Here is a 15,004-nt window from a genome sequence, read left to right on the forward strand (position 1 = left end):
AAATACAACATGAATAAAGGTACAGAAATGAAAGATTGTGTATAAGTGTATGCAATACAGCAATTTGTTATTAATAGAACTTGAAGTAGGAATTGAAAAGTAAGAGAAGTGGCTGGAAAGGTAGGCAAGGTTCAGATCATGGAAGGTACTGGACTTTTTCAAAGCAAAAGGGGGGCACTGAAGAGATTAAGAGAATAGAATGGTGGGGCGCCTTGGTGGCTCAGTCGGTTAAGTGTCCAACTCTTGATTTCAACTCAGATCATGATCTCACAGTTCATGGGATCGAGCCCCATGTCAGGCTCTGAGCTGACAGCATGGAGCCTGCTTGGTATTTTCTCTTTCCCTTTCTCTCTGCCCCTTTCCCACCTATGTGCTCTCTCTCTCTCTCTCTCTCTCTCTCTCTCAAAATAATAAACATTTTTAAAAAGAGAAGAGAATGGCATAGTTATTTGCATTTTTAGTAAGCTCACTCTGCAGAGTGAAGACTGCTTTGAAGTGGAGGGCATAACTGGAAGATGCTCTTTGACAGTTCAGTTGAGAGATTAAGGCCAGAATCAGGGCCATAGTAACTGAGAATGGAATGTCATTCTTGTCCTTATTTTCATATAAAAATCTCCTGTTCTGGGTACATGGATGGCTCAGTCAGAAGAGCACACAACTCTTAATCCCTGGGTTGTGAGTTCAAGCCCCACATTGGGTGTAGAGATTAATTAAAAATAAAATCTTAAAAACAAAAAACAAAACAAAGAAACAAAACAAAACAGAAAACAACCTCCTATTCCATTCAGAGCTTCAGTTGGTGAAGCAGACTAGCCTGAGGTTGTAGGGTGTGTAAGACTGGAAGTCTGGTATATGAGGACTCTAAAAAGTTCTGTCTGAGACTGGCTATAGTTCTTCTGGCTTCAGCTACTAGGACTGAGTGGTCCCGTCTGTCTTCTAGGTTAAATATGATCTCTTAATATCACCTAAATCATATATATTCACCTAATAGAAAACTGATCTTTTTTTTTATTATTTTTTTTTTGGTAATACACCAACTTGGGAATGGATAAAGTGGAGGGAAGAAATTACTTAAAAGTACATGTAAGAAACAGGAATTTGATTCCACCCTACATTTCCTAAAATCTTTATTTTCCTTCACCATTTTCCCTCCTTGTTTATGAAGGCTTAAAAATGTTAATCTTAATTTCTTCTTATATAAAGCTAAATAGTAAAAAAGCATAAAGAATTCAATTCACTGCTGTTTTATATTCTTCTGTGCCATTTCATTTATGACAGTGAGAACAGACTTCTACTTATTCAAATTAACCACAGTGCAAATCCTTTGGAAAAGAGCTGCATCCATTTTGTAGACTGTTTGAATGTATGAAAGTACAGCTGACTAAAGATATATGACAAGAATAAGTTAATGTTTTTGGATATTACAAAGAAGAGTGCTATTTCTCTTGGTGTGTGTGTATGTGTGTATACACAGCTTTTGAGATAAAACTTACACTCCATAATTAAACTATTTCAAGTGTGCAATTTAATGGTTGGTTGTTTCTTTAACAGGGAAAAAAAGATGTGACCCAGATATTTAACAACATCCTGAGAAGACAGATAGGCACTCGGAGTCCTACTGTGGAGTACATTAGTGCTCATCCTCATATCCTGTTTATGCTCCTCAAAGGGTAGGTACATGGTTTCCTTTAAAGAAGTAGGTTTGATTATAGAATAGTTGTTAAAAGTATTATAGCATTAGCCTCATTTGAGATATGATGGGTTCTCATTTGGAATCACAGGAAAGCTATTTGCCATACTTGAGGTCAGCCCTCCAAATCTACATTTCTATGATTACATGGGTTACAGCAAAATCTTTTCTTTGTATGTTTCTAAATAGAGTTCCTTCCATTTACTGTTTCTTTTTCCTCTACTTTCCTGTTATCTCTGTCTCTTCTTATTATATTATTAACTGTGTTTCCCAATCTGCCCTTTTCTTAGCTATGCAGTTACCCTTTTCCTGTTTGCATGAGACCGAATCCCCTGACCCTGAACCTCAATACACATACACACACACACACACACACACACACACACACACCTTCCAGTGGCTGGCTAGCATCTGCCAAGGTGACATGCTTCCATGTGGGGAAGCATATCTGCTTGTGCAGTATATGTATATATATATATATACACACACATGTATATGTATATATATATGTATATATACATATACATGTGTGTGTATATATATATATATATATAAGCCAAAAAACTAAAGTCTAGTCAGATAATAGAATCTCTTATTATTTTTTTATATGTATACTCATTTACAAATGTTTCAAGGACATTCTGTGTCTACTCTAACTCCCAAAGACCAGAGATCTGGATGTAGCACGTCTTGGGGACAGCAGACTGTCTTCTTCTTCCTCTGCCCTATTTTTCTACCTCACAGTCTCAAACCTAGCATGCTGTTCCATACCTACCCCATCTCATCTATGTTCAGTTCCCATTTCCTCCCTGGTACATTTAAAAATACTTAATTGGGGGGAGGACCAAAGATGGTGGAACAGCATGGAAGTTTTTTTTGTGTCTCGCGTCCATGAAATACAGCCAGATCAACACTAAAGCATTCTGCACACCTAGAAAACTGATTTGAGGATTAACACAATGATCTGTACAACCTTAACGACAGAACTCAGCAGGTATGCGATGTGGAGAGGTCAACTGGGGGAGAGAGAAGCCGTGGAGGGCAGGGAGCAGTTTTTGCCTGTGGAGAGAGGACAGAGAGGAGGGGAGAGTATGGGAAAAGCACCCCCCAAAAATCAGGTGGAGAGAAAGTGGAAAAGTGGAAACAGCCAAAGGGACTGAACTAAAAAGGGAGAAAGGAGAAAGGAGAGGGCTTAAATTCCATTAGAACTCTATAAACAGGGGGAGCACAGAGTCTGAAACTCCACAGCTTGATACCTGGAGGTGCTCTGGTAAGAAGGGCAAATCCCCTGGAGCAAAGTGAAGTCCGGGGGTCTTCCGGCCACATGAGGAGAGGCAGTTCCCCTGCTGGGAGGACATCTGATAGAGGCTGTGTGGCCTCCCCCAGGGAAAGGCCCCAGTGGCCTCAGAAGAACACCCACATTTGCTGGTGCTAGTACAAGGTCGTTGGGGGTGAAGCCTGGTGCCAGATGTGTGTTGTGATTTTTCCTAATCCCTGAAACGCTGCTGCTACACCATCTCGGGAACTTTTTCTGGGGTGGGCTGGCACCCAGCCACAGTCTCTGGGCATCAGCAGCAGCACGTTCCCGTGAATGTTCCTGGGTGCGGCCAGCACCCAGCCATTGCTCAGTTAGGCCCTCCCGCAGAGTGGCGGAACGGGTCAAAGCCACAGTCCCTCAGAAGTAAGGGGTCAGGAAAAACAGCCACATTTGAGATAAAACTCAGGAGGGAGGAGCTGCCTGGGGTTTGGTCATGGACAGTGTAGGAGTGGGGAGTGGACAGAAGCCGGAGACAAAGGACAGGTGTGCAATTATGGATGGGGAGAACAGAGTTCTGATACTAGAGACTGGGTAGCTGGGTGATGCCATTTTCACCCCTCCCGCTCATGGGCATACACACCTATAAGCTCCACCACAATTCACACCAGTAAACTAAGCAGCGCCATCTAGTGGAGAACAGAGTTGTTACACTAAGCCCAGTCCAACTGGGCCAACCTCACTCTTCAGGAATACAAATCTCTCCATCTGCTTAGTTTATGGAATATAAAGCGATTCATAGTTTGACTTCTAGGCGAAAACGAAGTCATTCAATCATATTTCAGTTTGTTCACTGGTCCATCTATTCAATATTCTTTTTCTCTTTCATTTCTTTTTCATGAATACAGAAAAATTTTCATTGTCAACTTTTATTAAAAATACCTTTAATTTTTTTCTACTATATTTTTTACTTTTGTGTAATTTTTTTCAAATTCTATTTTATTTCCATCATTTCATTTTATTCTATTTCAGTGTATTCAGTTTTTCAAATTTTCAAATGATTTCCTTTTTTTTTCTTTCCCCTTTTTTCTCTAATCTATTAAGCCCCTTTAAACACCCAGACCAAAACACCTAGGATCTAGCATCATTTATTTGATTTATATGTGTGTGTGTGTGTTGTTTTTAATTTTTTAATTTTATTTTTTTAATTTTAATTTTTTTTTACCTCATTAATGACTTTTCTCCCTTCAAAATGACGAAATGAAGGATTTCACCCCAAAAGAAAGAGCAGGAAGAAACGACTGCCAGGGACTTGACCAACACAGATGCAACAAGATGTCTGAAACAGAATTTAGAATCACGATAGTTAAGAATACTAGCTGGAGTTGAAAACAGATTAGAATCCCTTTCTGCAGAGATAAAGGAAGTAAAAGCTAGTCAGGATCAAATAAAAAATGGTATAACTAAGCTGCAATCTCGAATGGATGCCATGATGACAAGGATGCATGAGGCAGAGCAGAGAATCAGAGATAGAGAGGACAAACTTATGGGGAATAATGAAGCAGAAAAAAAGAGGGAGACTAAGGCAAAAAAGCATGATTTAAGAATTAGAGAAATCAGTGACTCACTAAAAAGGAACAACATCAGGGGCGCCTGGGTGGCTCAGTCAGTTAAGCGTCCGACTTCAGCTCAGGTCACGATCTCACGGTCCGTGAGTTCGAGCCCCGCGTCGGGCTCTGGGCTGGTGATGGCCCAGAACCTGGAGCCTGCTTCTGATTCTGTGTCTCCCTCTCTCTCTGACCCTCCCCTGTTCATGCTCTCTCTCTGTCTCAAAAATAAATAAACGTTAAAAAAATTTAAAAAAAAAAAAAAAAAAAAAAAAAAAGGAACAACATCAGAATCATAGGGGTCCCAGAAGATGAAGAGAGAGAAAAGTGGGTAGAAAGGTTATGTGAGCAAATCATAGCAGAGAACTTTGCTAACCTGGGGAAAGTCACAGACATCAAAATCCAGGAAGCACAGAGGACTCACATTAGACTCAATACAAAACAGCCACCAACAAGACATACCATAGTCAAATTCACAAATTACTCTGGCAAGGAAAGAATCATGAAAGCAGGAAGGGAAAAAAAGGGTCCTTAACCTACAAGGGAATACAGATCAGGTTTGCAGCAGACCTATCCACAGAAATGTGGCAGGCCAGAAAAGAGTGGGAGGATATATTCAATGTCCTGATTCAGAAAAATATGCAGCAGGAATTCTTTATCCAGCAAGGCTGTCATTCAAAATAGACGGAGAAATAAAAAGTTTCCCACACAAACAAAAATTAAAGGAGTTTGTGACCACTAAACCAGCCCTGGAAGAGATTTTAACAGGGACTTTCTTGGGGGAGAAAAGATATACATACATACATACATACATACATACATACCAAAAGCATCAAAGACTAGAAATGACCAGAGAACACCACAAGAAACTCCAACTCTAGAAGCAACATAATGTAAATAAATTCATATCTTTCAGTACTCACTCTAAATGTCAATGGACTAAATGCTCCCATCAAAAGACATAGGGTAACAGAATGGATAAGAAAACAAGATCCATCTATATGCTGTTTACAAGAGACCCACTTTAGACCGAAAGACATCTTCATATTGAAAGTAAGGGGATGGAGAACCATCTATCATGCTAATGGTCACCAAAAGAAAGCCAGAATAGCCATACTGATATCAGATAATCTAGACTTTAAAATAAAGAATGTAATAAGAGGTGAAGCAGGCATTATATCATAATTAAGGGGTCTATCCACCAAGAAGACTAACAACTGTAAACATTTATGCTCCAAATGTGGGAAAACCCAAATATATAAATGAATTAATCACAAACATAAAGAAACTTACTGATAATACCATAATAGTAGGGGATTCAATGCTGCACTTACAGCAATGGACAGATCATCTAAACCAGAAAATCAACAAGAAAACAATGGCTTTGAATGACATACTGGACCAGATGGACTGAACAGATATATTCTGAACATTTCATCCTAAAGCAGCAGAATATACATTCTTCTCCAGTGCACATGGAACATCCTCCAGAATAGATCACATACTGGGACACAAATCTGCCATCAACAAGTACTAAAAGATCGAGATCATACCATGCATATTTTCAGACCACGATGCTATGAAACTCAAAATCAACCACAAGAAAAAATTCGGAAAGGTAACAAATACTTGGAGACTAAAGAACATCCTACTAAAGAATTAATGGGCTAACCAAGAAGTTAAGGAAGAAATTAAAAAGTACATGGAAGCCAGTGAAAATCATAACACCACAGCCCAAAACTTCTGCGATGCAGGTTCCCATAAGAGGGAAGTATATAGCAATCCAGACCTTCCTAAAGAAGGAAGAAAGGTATCAGATACACAACCTAACCTTACACCTTAAAGAGCTGGAAAATGAATAGCAAATAAAACCTGAAACCAGCAGAAGACAGGAAATAATAAAGATTAGAGCAGAAATCAATGCCATCGAAACCAAAAAACAGTAGAGCAGATCAATGAAACCAGAAGCTGGTTCTTTGAACGAATTAACAAAACTGATAAACCGCTAGCCAGTTTGACCAAAAAGAAAAAAGAAAGGACCCAAATAAATAAAATCAAGAACAAAAGAGGAGAGATCACAACCAACACAGCAAAATAAAAATAATAATAAGAGAATATTATGAGCAATTATATGCCAATAAAATGGGCAATCTGGAAGAAATGGACAAATTCCTAGAAACATATACACTACCAAAACTGAAACAGGAAGAAACAGAGAATTTGAACAGACCCATAACCAGTAAAGAAATCGAATTAGGAATCAAAAATCTCCCCAAAAAACAAGAGTCCAGGGCCAGATGGCTTTCCAGGGGAATTCTACCAAACATTTAAGGAGGAGTTAACACGTACTCTCTTGAAGCTGTCCCAAAGAATAGAAATGGAAGGAAAACTTCCAAACTCTTTCTATGAAGCCAGCATGACCTTGATCCCAAAACCAGACAAAGACCCCACTAAAAAGGAGAATTATAGACCAATTTCCCTGATGAACATGTATGCAAAAATCCTCAAGAAAATATTAGCCAACTGGATCCAACAATACATTAAAAAAATTTTTCACCATGACCAAGTGGGGTTTATACCTGGGATGCAGGGCTGGTTCAATATCTGCAAAACAATCAATGTGATTCATCACATCAATAAAAAAAGGACAAGAACCATATGATCCTCTCAATAGATGCAGAGAACATTCTTCACAGAGCTAGAACAAACAATCCTAAAATTTGTATGGAACCAGAAAAGACCCTGAATAGCCAAAGCAATCTTGAAAAAGAAAACCAAAGCAGGAGGCATGACAATCCTCCTGAAGCAAGGATTGCCTGTGGAAGCAAGACTTCAAGCTGTATTACAAGGCTGTAATCATCAAGACAGTATGGTATTGGCACAAAAGCAGACACACAGATCAATGGAAGAGAATAGAGAACTGAGAAATGGACCCACAAACGTATGGCCAACTAATCTTTGACAAAGCAGGAAAGAATATCCAATGGAATAAAGAGTCTCTTCAGTAAGTGGTGCTGGGAAAACTGGACAGCAACATGCAGAAAAATGAACCTGGACCACTTTCTTACACCATACCCCAAAACACACTCAAAATGGATGAAAGACCTAAATGTAAGAAAGGAAGCCATCAAAATCCTCCAGGAGAAAGCAGGCAAACACCTCTTTGACCTTGGCCTCAGCAACTTCTTACTTAATGCATCTCCGGAGGCAAGGGAAACAAAAGTAAAAATGAACTATTGGTACCTCATCAAAATAAAAAGCTTCTGCACAGGGAAGGAAACAATCAGCAAAACTAAAAGGCAACCGACGGAATGGGAGAAGATATTTGTAAACGACATATCAGGTAAAGGGTTAGTATCCAAAATCTATAAAGTATCAAACTCAACACCCAAAAAACAAATAATCCAGTGAAGAAATGGACAAAAGACATGAATAGACACTTCTCCAAAGTAGACATCCAGATGGCCAGCCGGTGCATGAAAAAATGCTCAACGTCACTCATCATCAGGGAAATCCAAATCAAAACCGCAATGAGATACCACCTTACACTTGTCAGAATGGCTGACATTAACAACTCAGGCAACAACAGATGTTCGCAAGGATGTGGAGAAAGGATCTGTTTTGCACTGCTGGTAGGAATGAAAACTGGTGTAGCCACTCTGGAAAACAGTATGGAGCTTCCTCAAAAAATTAAAAATAGAACCACCCTATGATCCAGCAATTGCACTACTTGGTATTTATACAAGGGATACAGGTATGCTGTTTCAAAGGGGCACATGTACCCCAATGTTTATAGCAGCATTATCGACACTAGCTAAAATATGGAAAGAACCCAAGTGTCCATTGACGGATAAATGGATAAAGAAGATGTGGTGTATATATATACAATGCAGTATTACTCAGCAATCAAAAAGAATGAAATCTTGCCATTTGCAACTACGTGGATGGAACTAGAGGGTGTTATGCTAAGCAAAATTTGTCAGAGAAAGACAAATATATGACTTCACTCACATAAGGACTTTAAGACACAAAACAGATGAACACAAGGGAAGGGAAGCAAAAATAATATAAAAACAAGGAGGGGGGAAACATAAGAGACAAATATGGAGAACAAACAGAGGTTTATTGGAGGGGTTGTGGGAGGGGGGATGGGCTAAATGGGTGAAGGGCATTAAGGAATCTACTCCTGAAACCATTGTTGCACTATATGATAACTAACTTGGATGCAAATTAAAAAAATACAAAAAAAGAAAAACCCATTTGTTTCAAGATAATACATAACATGTAGTTTAAAAATCAGATATATCAACATACAGCAGTTTAAAAAAATTTTTTTAACGTTCATTTATTTTTGAGAGAGAGAGACAGAGCATTAGCAGGGAATCGGCAGAGCGAGGAGACACAGAACCCAAAGCAGGCTCCAGGCTCTGAGCCACCAGCACAGAGCCTGACATGGGGCTCAAACCCACAAACCGTGAGATCATGACCTAAGTTGAAGTTGGATGCTTAATTGACTTAGCCACCCAGGTGCCCCAACACATAGCCGCTTTTTGCTTCTCCCTCCTCCATTCCTCAGTCCCATTGTCCAGAGACAACCACTTTCATCTTTTTTATTTGTTCATCTGGTATTTACCTCTATATTTTTTTTTTATTTATTTTTAAAAATTTTTTTTAACGTTTATTTATTCTTGAGACAGAGAGAGACAGAGCATGAATGCGGGAGGGTCAGAGACAGAGAGGGAGACACAGAATCTGAAACAGGCTCCAGGCTCTGCACTGTCAGCACAGAGCCCGACGCGGGGCTCGAACTCACGGAGGTGAGATCATGACCTGGGCCAAAGTCGGATGCTTAACCCACTGAGCCACCCAGGCGCCCCTTACCTCTATATTTTAAATAGCTAGCTTATACTAATCTTTTGGTTTATCAATTTTAAAAATGTTCCTTTGACTTTCTATAGACTAGATGATAATTTAGTTTTTTCACTGCCACCATTATTTTATTTTCCTTCCTCATATCCTCCCAATATACTTTATCACAACTTTTTATTTTATTAAAACTCACATTTAAATTATCATGGGTATGTAATTATTATTATTCGTTGTTGACCAAAGTAGTATACTATGATTATTTTGTTTTTTGGTAGAAAATATTGTTTTTACTGGAAAATTGTGTCTTTCAGTTCTGGAATGGGAAATACAGTTGTATCATAAATGAGAGTAGGCTAAACTCATAACAAACTTTAAACTTTATAAAAGGCCACAAAATGGAGTGGCTTCACTCCCAGATAAGTTTATTTGTCATATAATAGTGCAGAGCAGATGTTTTGGGTCAGCAGGGTCTTCTGCCTTCCTCACCATGTGGTTCCTAAGATCATGTTGTTCACCTTTACCATTTTAGCTCACAGGAAGGTGAAAATACATGGAGACAATTTAACCCCAGCTTGGAAATGGCTCAACATTATTCCCATTTCCATTCCATTTGAGAGCACTTTGTCATTTGGCCCCTTAATTCTTAAAGAAGGAAATCTGAGAGATATTGACTAGTGCCCAGAAAGAAGACGACAGTGGGTTTTGGTGGACCACTATCATTCTCTGTCACATATTATTTCTTTGAAAATTTCTTCCCTTCCGTTTTCTCTGTTCTCACTTTCTAGATTTCCTATTAGTCAGAGTTTAATTTCCAGGATTGATTTCTTATCTCTTCTGTTTTCCATCTCTTATCTTTTTATGTGTTGGAAGGTGTTAATTATGTCTTTTTTTTTTTTTAAGTTTAGTTTATTTTGTGAGAGAGCACACACAGGAGGGGCAGAGAGAGAGGGAGAGAGAAAGGGAATCCTAAGCAGGCTCCACGCTGTGAGCATGGAGCCCAGTGTAGGGATTGAACTCATGAACTGTGAGATCATGACTTGAGCTGAAACCAAGACGTTGGATGCCTGACTAAGCCACCCAGGTGCCCCTAATATATGTTTTATTGAAGATAAACTGTATTGAATTTTCATTTCAACTATAAGAACTCTTTTTTGTTCCCTGATTATTCCTTTTTCTTGTCTCTTTCACTTCCTGGTTCTGTGACCTTAAGCAAGACACTGCACCTTTTCGAGCCTCAGTTTTCTTGTCTGTAAAATAAAAATAAAATTTGTAGTATTACCTTCACGCTAAAATAATGTTGCCTTTTGTGTCATTGACTCTGCATCATCAGAAAGATTTGTGTTTTCAGCCAGGGTTCTGCCACTTACTTACTGTAAGACCTTGGGCAAAGATATCTAACTTCCTTATGCATTGGTTTCCTCTTTGTAATATGGAGTCAATAATGATACCTACATCAGTATGTCATTATGAGTCTTCAATGAGATAATGCTTATGAAACACATCACCTAGCACATGGTATTCCATAACTACTAATCTGAGAAATTATTATCCCTATTCCTCTTAAGAGCTGCAATTCCCATAGAAACATATAAACAATTTTAAGCAAATATAATTAATTAAGGCCATATACAACTGCCAGAATAGTATTATAAAGAAAGTGCTCATTTGCAGCTGGAGTGGATCTGCAAGATTTAATGGACCCACAAATATGATTTGCACAGCTGGTCATTGATGATAATAAGGCCAAGGTGATCAATTTATACCCACTTCTGGAGATTCTAAAATTTAAGCTCTAAAGCATTTGACGGTATCCTGAAGACAATGGGGGAGCCATTGAAGAGTTTTGGAGAGAGGAAGCATATCAGATTTGTGTTTCAGGAAATGAGGATAAATTATTAGTAGTTAAAAAAGATTAGCTTGGGGGCGCCTGGGTGGCTCAGTCGGTTAAGCGTCCGACTTCGGCTCAGGTCGTGATCTCGCAGTCTGTGGGTTTGAGCCCCGCCTCAGGCTCTGTGCTGACAGCTCAGAGCCTGGAGCCTGCTTCCGATTGTGTGTCTCCCTCTCTCTCTGACCCTCCCCCATTCATGCTCTGTCTCTCTCTGTCTCAAAAATAAATAAACATTAAAAAAAAAAAAAAGATTAGCTTGTAAATAAATGATCTCCTGAGAATGCTGACATGACCTGGAGATCATGTTGGCTCATGGAGAAGAGAAGTGGTGTGGGTGATCTAAAACAGTATCTTCCATGGTGGGGTCACTGTGTGAAGGCATGCATGCAACTCCATTCTGCAGTGGGCATTATTGGTCTGGGGGATCTCCTATAGCTACTGTCACTGATTAACAGTCAGGTGATGGCAAGTACCTTATATTTATTTTGTGCAGAGAGCCATGCCAGATACGAGTGGCTATGTTAAAGACCTGGATTTGGGGGGTGCCTGGGTGGCTCAGTCGGTTAAGCAGCTCTGTATCTCAGCTCAGGTTGTGATCTCACGGTTTCGTGAGTTTGAGCCCCACATTGGGCTCTGTGCTGACAGTGCAGAGCCTGCTTGAGATTTTCTCTCTCCTTTTCTTTCTCTGTGCCCCTCCCCCACTTGCACTGTCTCTCTCTTTCTCTCTCTCTCTCAAAATAAATAAACATTAAAAATTTTTTTTAATTAAAGAAAGACACGGATATGGTATCTTCTTACCAAGGAAATTATCAACAATAGAAAACTAATACTGTTAAGCTATAAGAATTCAGATTAATGAAGAAGAAAGGCAAGTCAATAAATTATAAAGTATGGTGGGGTTATTTAAAATTAACTTCATTCCTTTTATAGATAGTAGAATGTATGTAAATTTGATACATATTAAATATGCTTTAAGGAAGATATGAAAATTTAGCATAATTGGATATTTATTTAGAAAATTAAGTCAGTGAAAAATTGTGAGTTACATTGAAGAAAACAACTTTTTTTCCATTTCTAGAAATAATAAGACAGAAGATACACAGCTAATTGCAAATGCTATTTATTAATAATTTAACTGCTGGAACATATCACAGATCTATAGTGAGCCTTTTATCTGTGTTGTGCACAGGATGCATTAAAGTGTAATTGTGCACCACGGCTCGCACCCTCCCTGTTCAGTTAGATGGAGCTGGGAAAAGAATTGGTATGGGGAAGCCAGGCAGGGGAACTAGCCTAAGCTAGATGTGATGTCCACTTTGCACAGACAAGAGGTGGAGATGAGAAGGACGGAATCAGGAGGAGACTCACCCATGTCAGGAAAGGGTTGGGAGGCTTAACAGCAGGAAGTTCCCAAGTAGCTGCAGAGTGGATGGGAGGAGGGAAGGGGGTTTGAGAAGTGATGTTGTGAGTTAGGAGTTGATATTTTTGAGGACACATGTAATGATTGGAATCTCTTTGTTTTTCCTTTAAAAAAAATATTTATTTTGAGAGCGAGAGAGACATAGGGCACGTGCAAGCGGGGGAGGAGCAGAGAGAGGGAGAGAAAGAATCCCTATAGTGCACTGTCAGCGCTGAGCCCATCTTGGGGCTTGAACTCATGAACTGTGAGAGATCACAACCTGAACTGAAATCAGGAGTCAGACACTTAACTGACTGAGCCACCCAGGCGCCACTGGAATCTCTTTTAATGACATTTTTTAATGACTTTTTACTATTGGCTACTGTTTCTGTGTGACTCTGTAAAACTTGTGGGACCTTGGTTTTTTAAAAATTAAGATTACATATAAGATTTACTGAGTATGAATAATCAGTGTATCTTTATATATCTTCATTATACCTTTAATTTTTTTGTCATTATTATAATTAACCTTTTTTGGCATTATTATAATTATCCTTTAATTTTTTTCCCTTTAATTATTTGAAAATGTTTTCATGTCCCATTTGATGGTGTGTTTTCTGATGAATTCAAATGACTATTATTCTTATACAAATTATTTGATGTAACAAGTCATTCAGTCTATAAACAAATTCTTAAATTGATGTAAGTAAAAAATCTTCTCTATATTTGAAATATGAACTTTCTACTCATTACTCACCTGTATTTACCAGTGACCCTATTTTAATGTATAACTTGTAATAGGTAAGTGTATGCCATTTTTTTCTTGTATTTAAGAAAAAGCTTTCATTCATTTTTCTAATATGTGGAGAAAATAATTTTAATTGCTTACTTAAAAAGCCACTTTGTTAATGTACAGATTTCTATGACTCCATTTTCATGTAGTTATACAATAGAAAAATAGGAATTATTTATTTTTAAGAATAACTTCCTCAAATTTGAGGAATTTGAGTTTTATAAAATGTCTTTCCAGGGGCATCTGGGTGGCTCAGTCAGTTAAGGGTCCAACTTTGACTCAGGTCATACTCTCACGGTTCTCAGGTTCAAGCCCCACATGGGGCTCTCTGCTGTGAGCACGGACCCCACTTCAGATCCTCTGTCCCCCTCCCTCTCCCTTGCTTGTGCACACACTCTTTCTCCGTCTCAAAAATAAACATTAAAAAAAAAAGTAAAATGTCTTTCCATTTCTTCTGAAAAGTTAATATTTAGTTTGGTTTATAAGGCTAAAACTGCTTATTCGTTCATTTATGAAGGGCCTATGATAATAACAGTACTACTAATAATAATACTAACAACAGTAAGTAATAGTAATGGTAGAGGTCAAGATGCTATTTACTAGATGTCAGACCCTGTGGATAGTTATTGCTGTTGTTGTTGTTGTTGTTGTTGTTGTTGTTATTGGTATACCTGTTTTATACATGAGAACACTGCAGCCCGGAGAGGTTAACTAACTTATCCAAAGTCAAATAGCTAGTATGATTTAAACCCAATTAGTCTGGCTCCAGAGTCTGTGCTCTCAGAACACTATCCAGTTTTCCAGTCTTCAAGCAGTCATACTCTACAATGAGAAGAGACAACTCATTACAACTCACTGTTGTTACTTTACCAGTATACTCTGTAGGAACTCAGATGAAGGAGCCATAATATCTGCCTGGGACATCAAGAATGAAGCAAGTCTTAAAGTAGAAAATTGCCAGAAAGGCACAAAGAGTTGAAGGATCAAGTACTTCCCGTGCAAAGGCACGGAGGCATCAAAATGCATAATGTGTTTGGAGGATGACAGGATTTCTGGTGTAACTGGAGTCCAGTGTGAATGAGAAGGAGGGGTGGGAGATAAAGCTGGAAAGACTGAGAACAGATTATGAAGAGCCTTCTATGCCCTGAACAAACCAACTATGGAAAATTTGAGGAGGGGGCAATCAAGGAAATTTGAATATGGAGTGGGTATTCGTTACTAAAGAATTACTGTTAATTTTTAAGCGTGATAATTACATGTGGCTATGTAAGATTTATCTTTTTGTTCAGTTAAGGATCCTAACAAAATCCAGTTGTTGTATTTGGATGTAATGTCACATAGGTCTTTTTTTAGTGTTTATTTATTTTTGAGAGAGAGAGAGAGAGAGGCAGAGAGAGAGGGAGACAGAATCTGTGCAGGCTCCACGCTCTGAGCTGTCAGCACAGAGCCCATCGTAGGGCTCAAACCCAAAAACCACGAGATCATGACATGAGCCAAAGCCAG

The 15,004-nt window shown here is 38.7% G+C and overlaps 1 protein-coding gene across 6 annotated transcripts in view; it reads left to right on the forward strand.

Moving 5' to 3' along the window:
- The window catches only part of CAB39L (calcium binding protein 39 like), a 127,002-nt gene that overhangs the window by 65,680 nt on the left and 46,318 nt on the right, over positions 1-15,004 (forward strand). For all 6 annotated transcript variants that reach the window (XM_042913623.1, XM_042913467.1, XM_042913706.1 and 3 more), the window contains one exon: positions 1,552-1,670. In XM_042913623.1, the coding sequence (XP_042769557.1) occupies positions 1,552-1,670 (119 nt within the window). The remainder of the gene's footprint in view (positions 1-1,551; positions 1,671-15,004) is intronic.

This window comes from Panthera leo, chromosome A1, assembly GCF_018350215.1.
Source record: "Panthera leo isolate Ple1 chromosome A1, P.leo_Ple1_pat1.1, whole genome shotgun sequence".
Classification (NCBI taxonomy): domain Eukaryota; kingdom Metazoa; phylum Chordata; class Mammalia; order Carnivora; family Felidae; genus Panthera; species Panthera leo.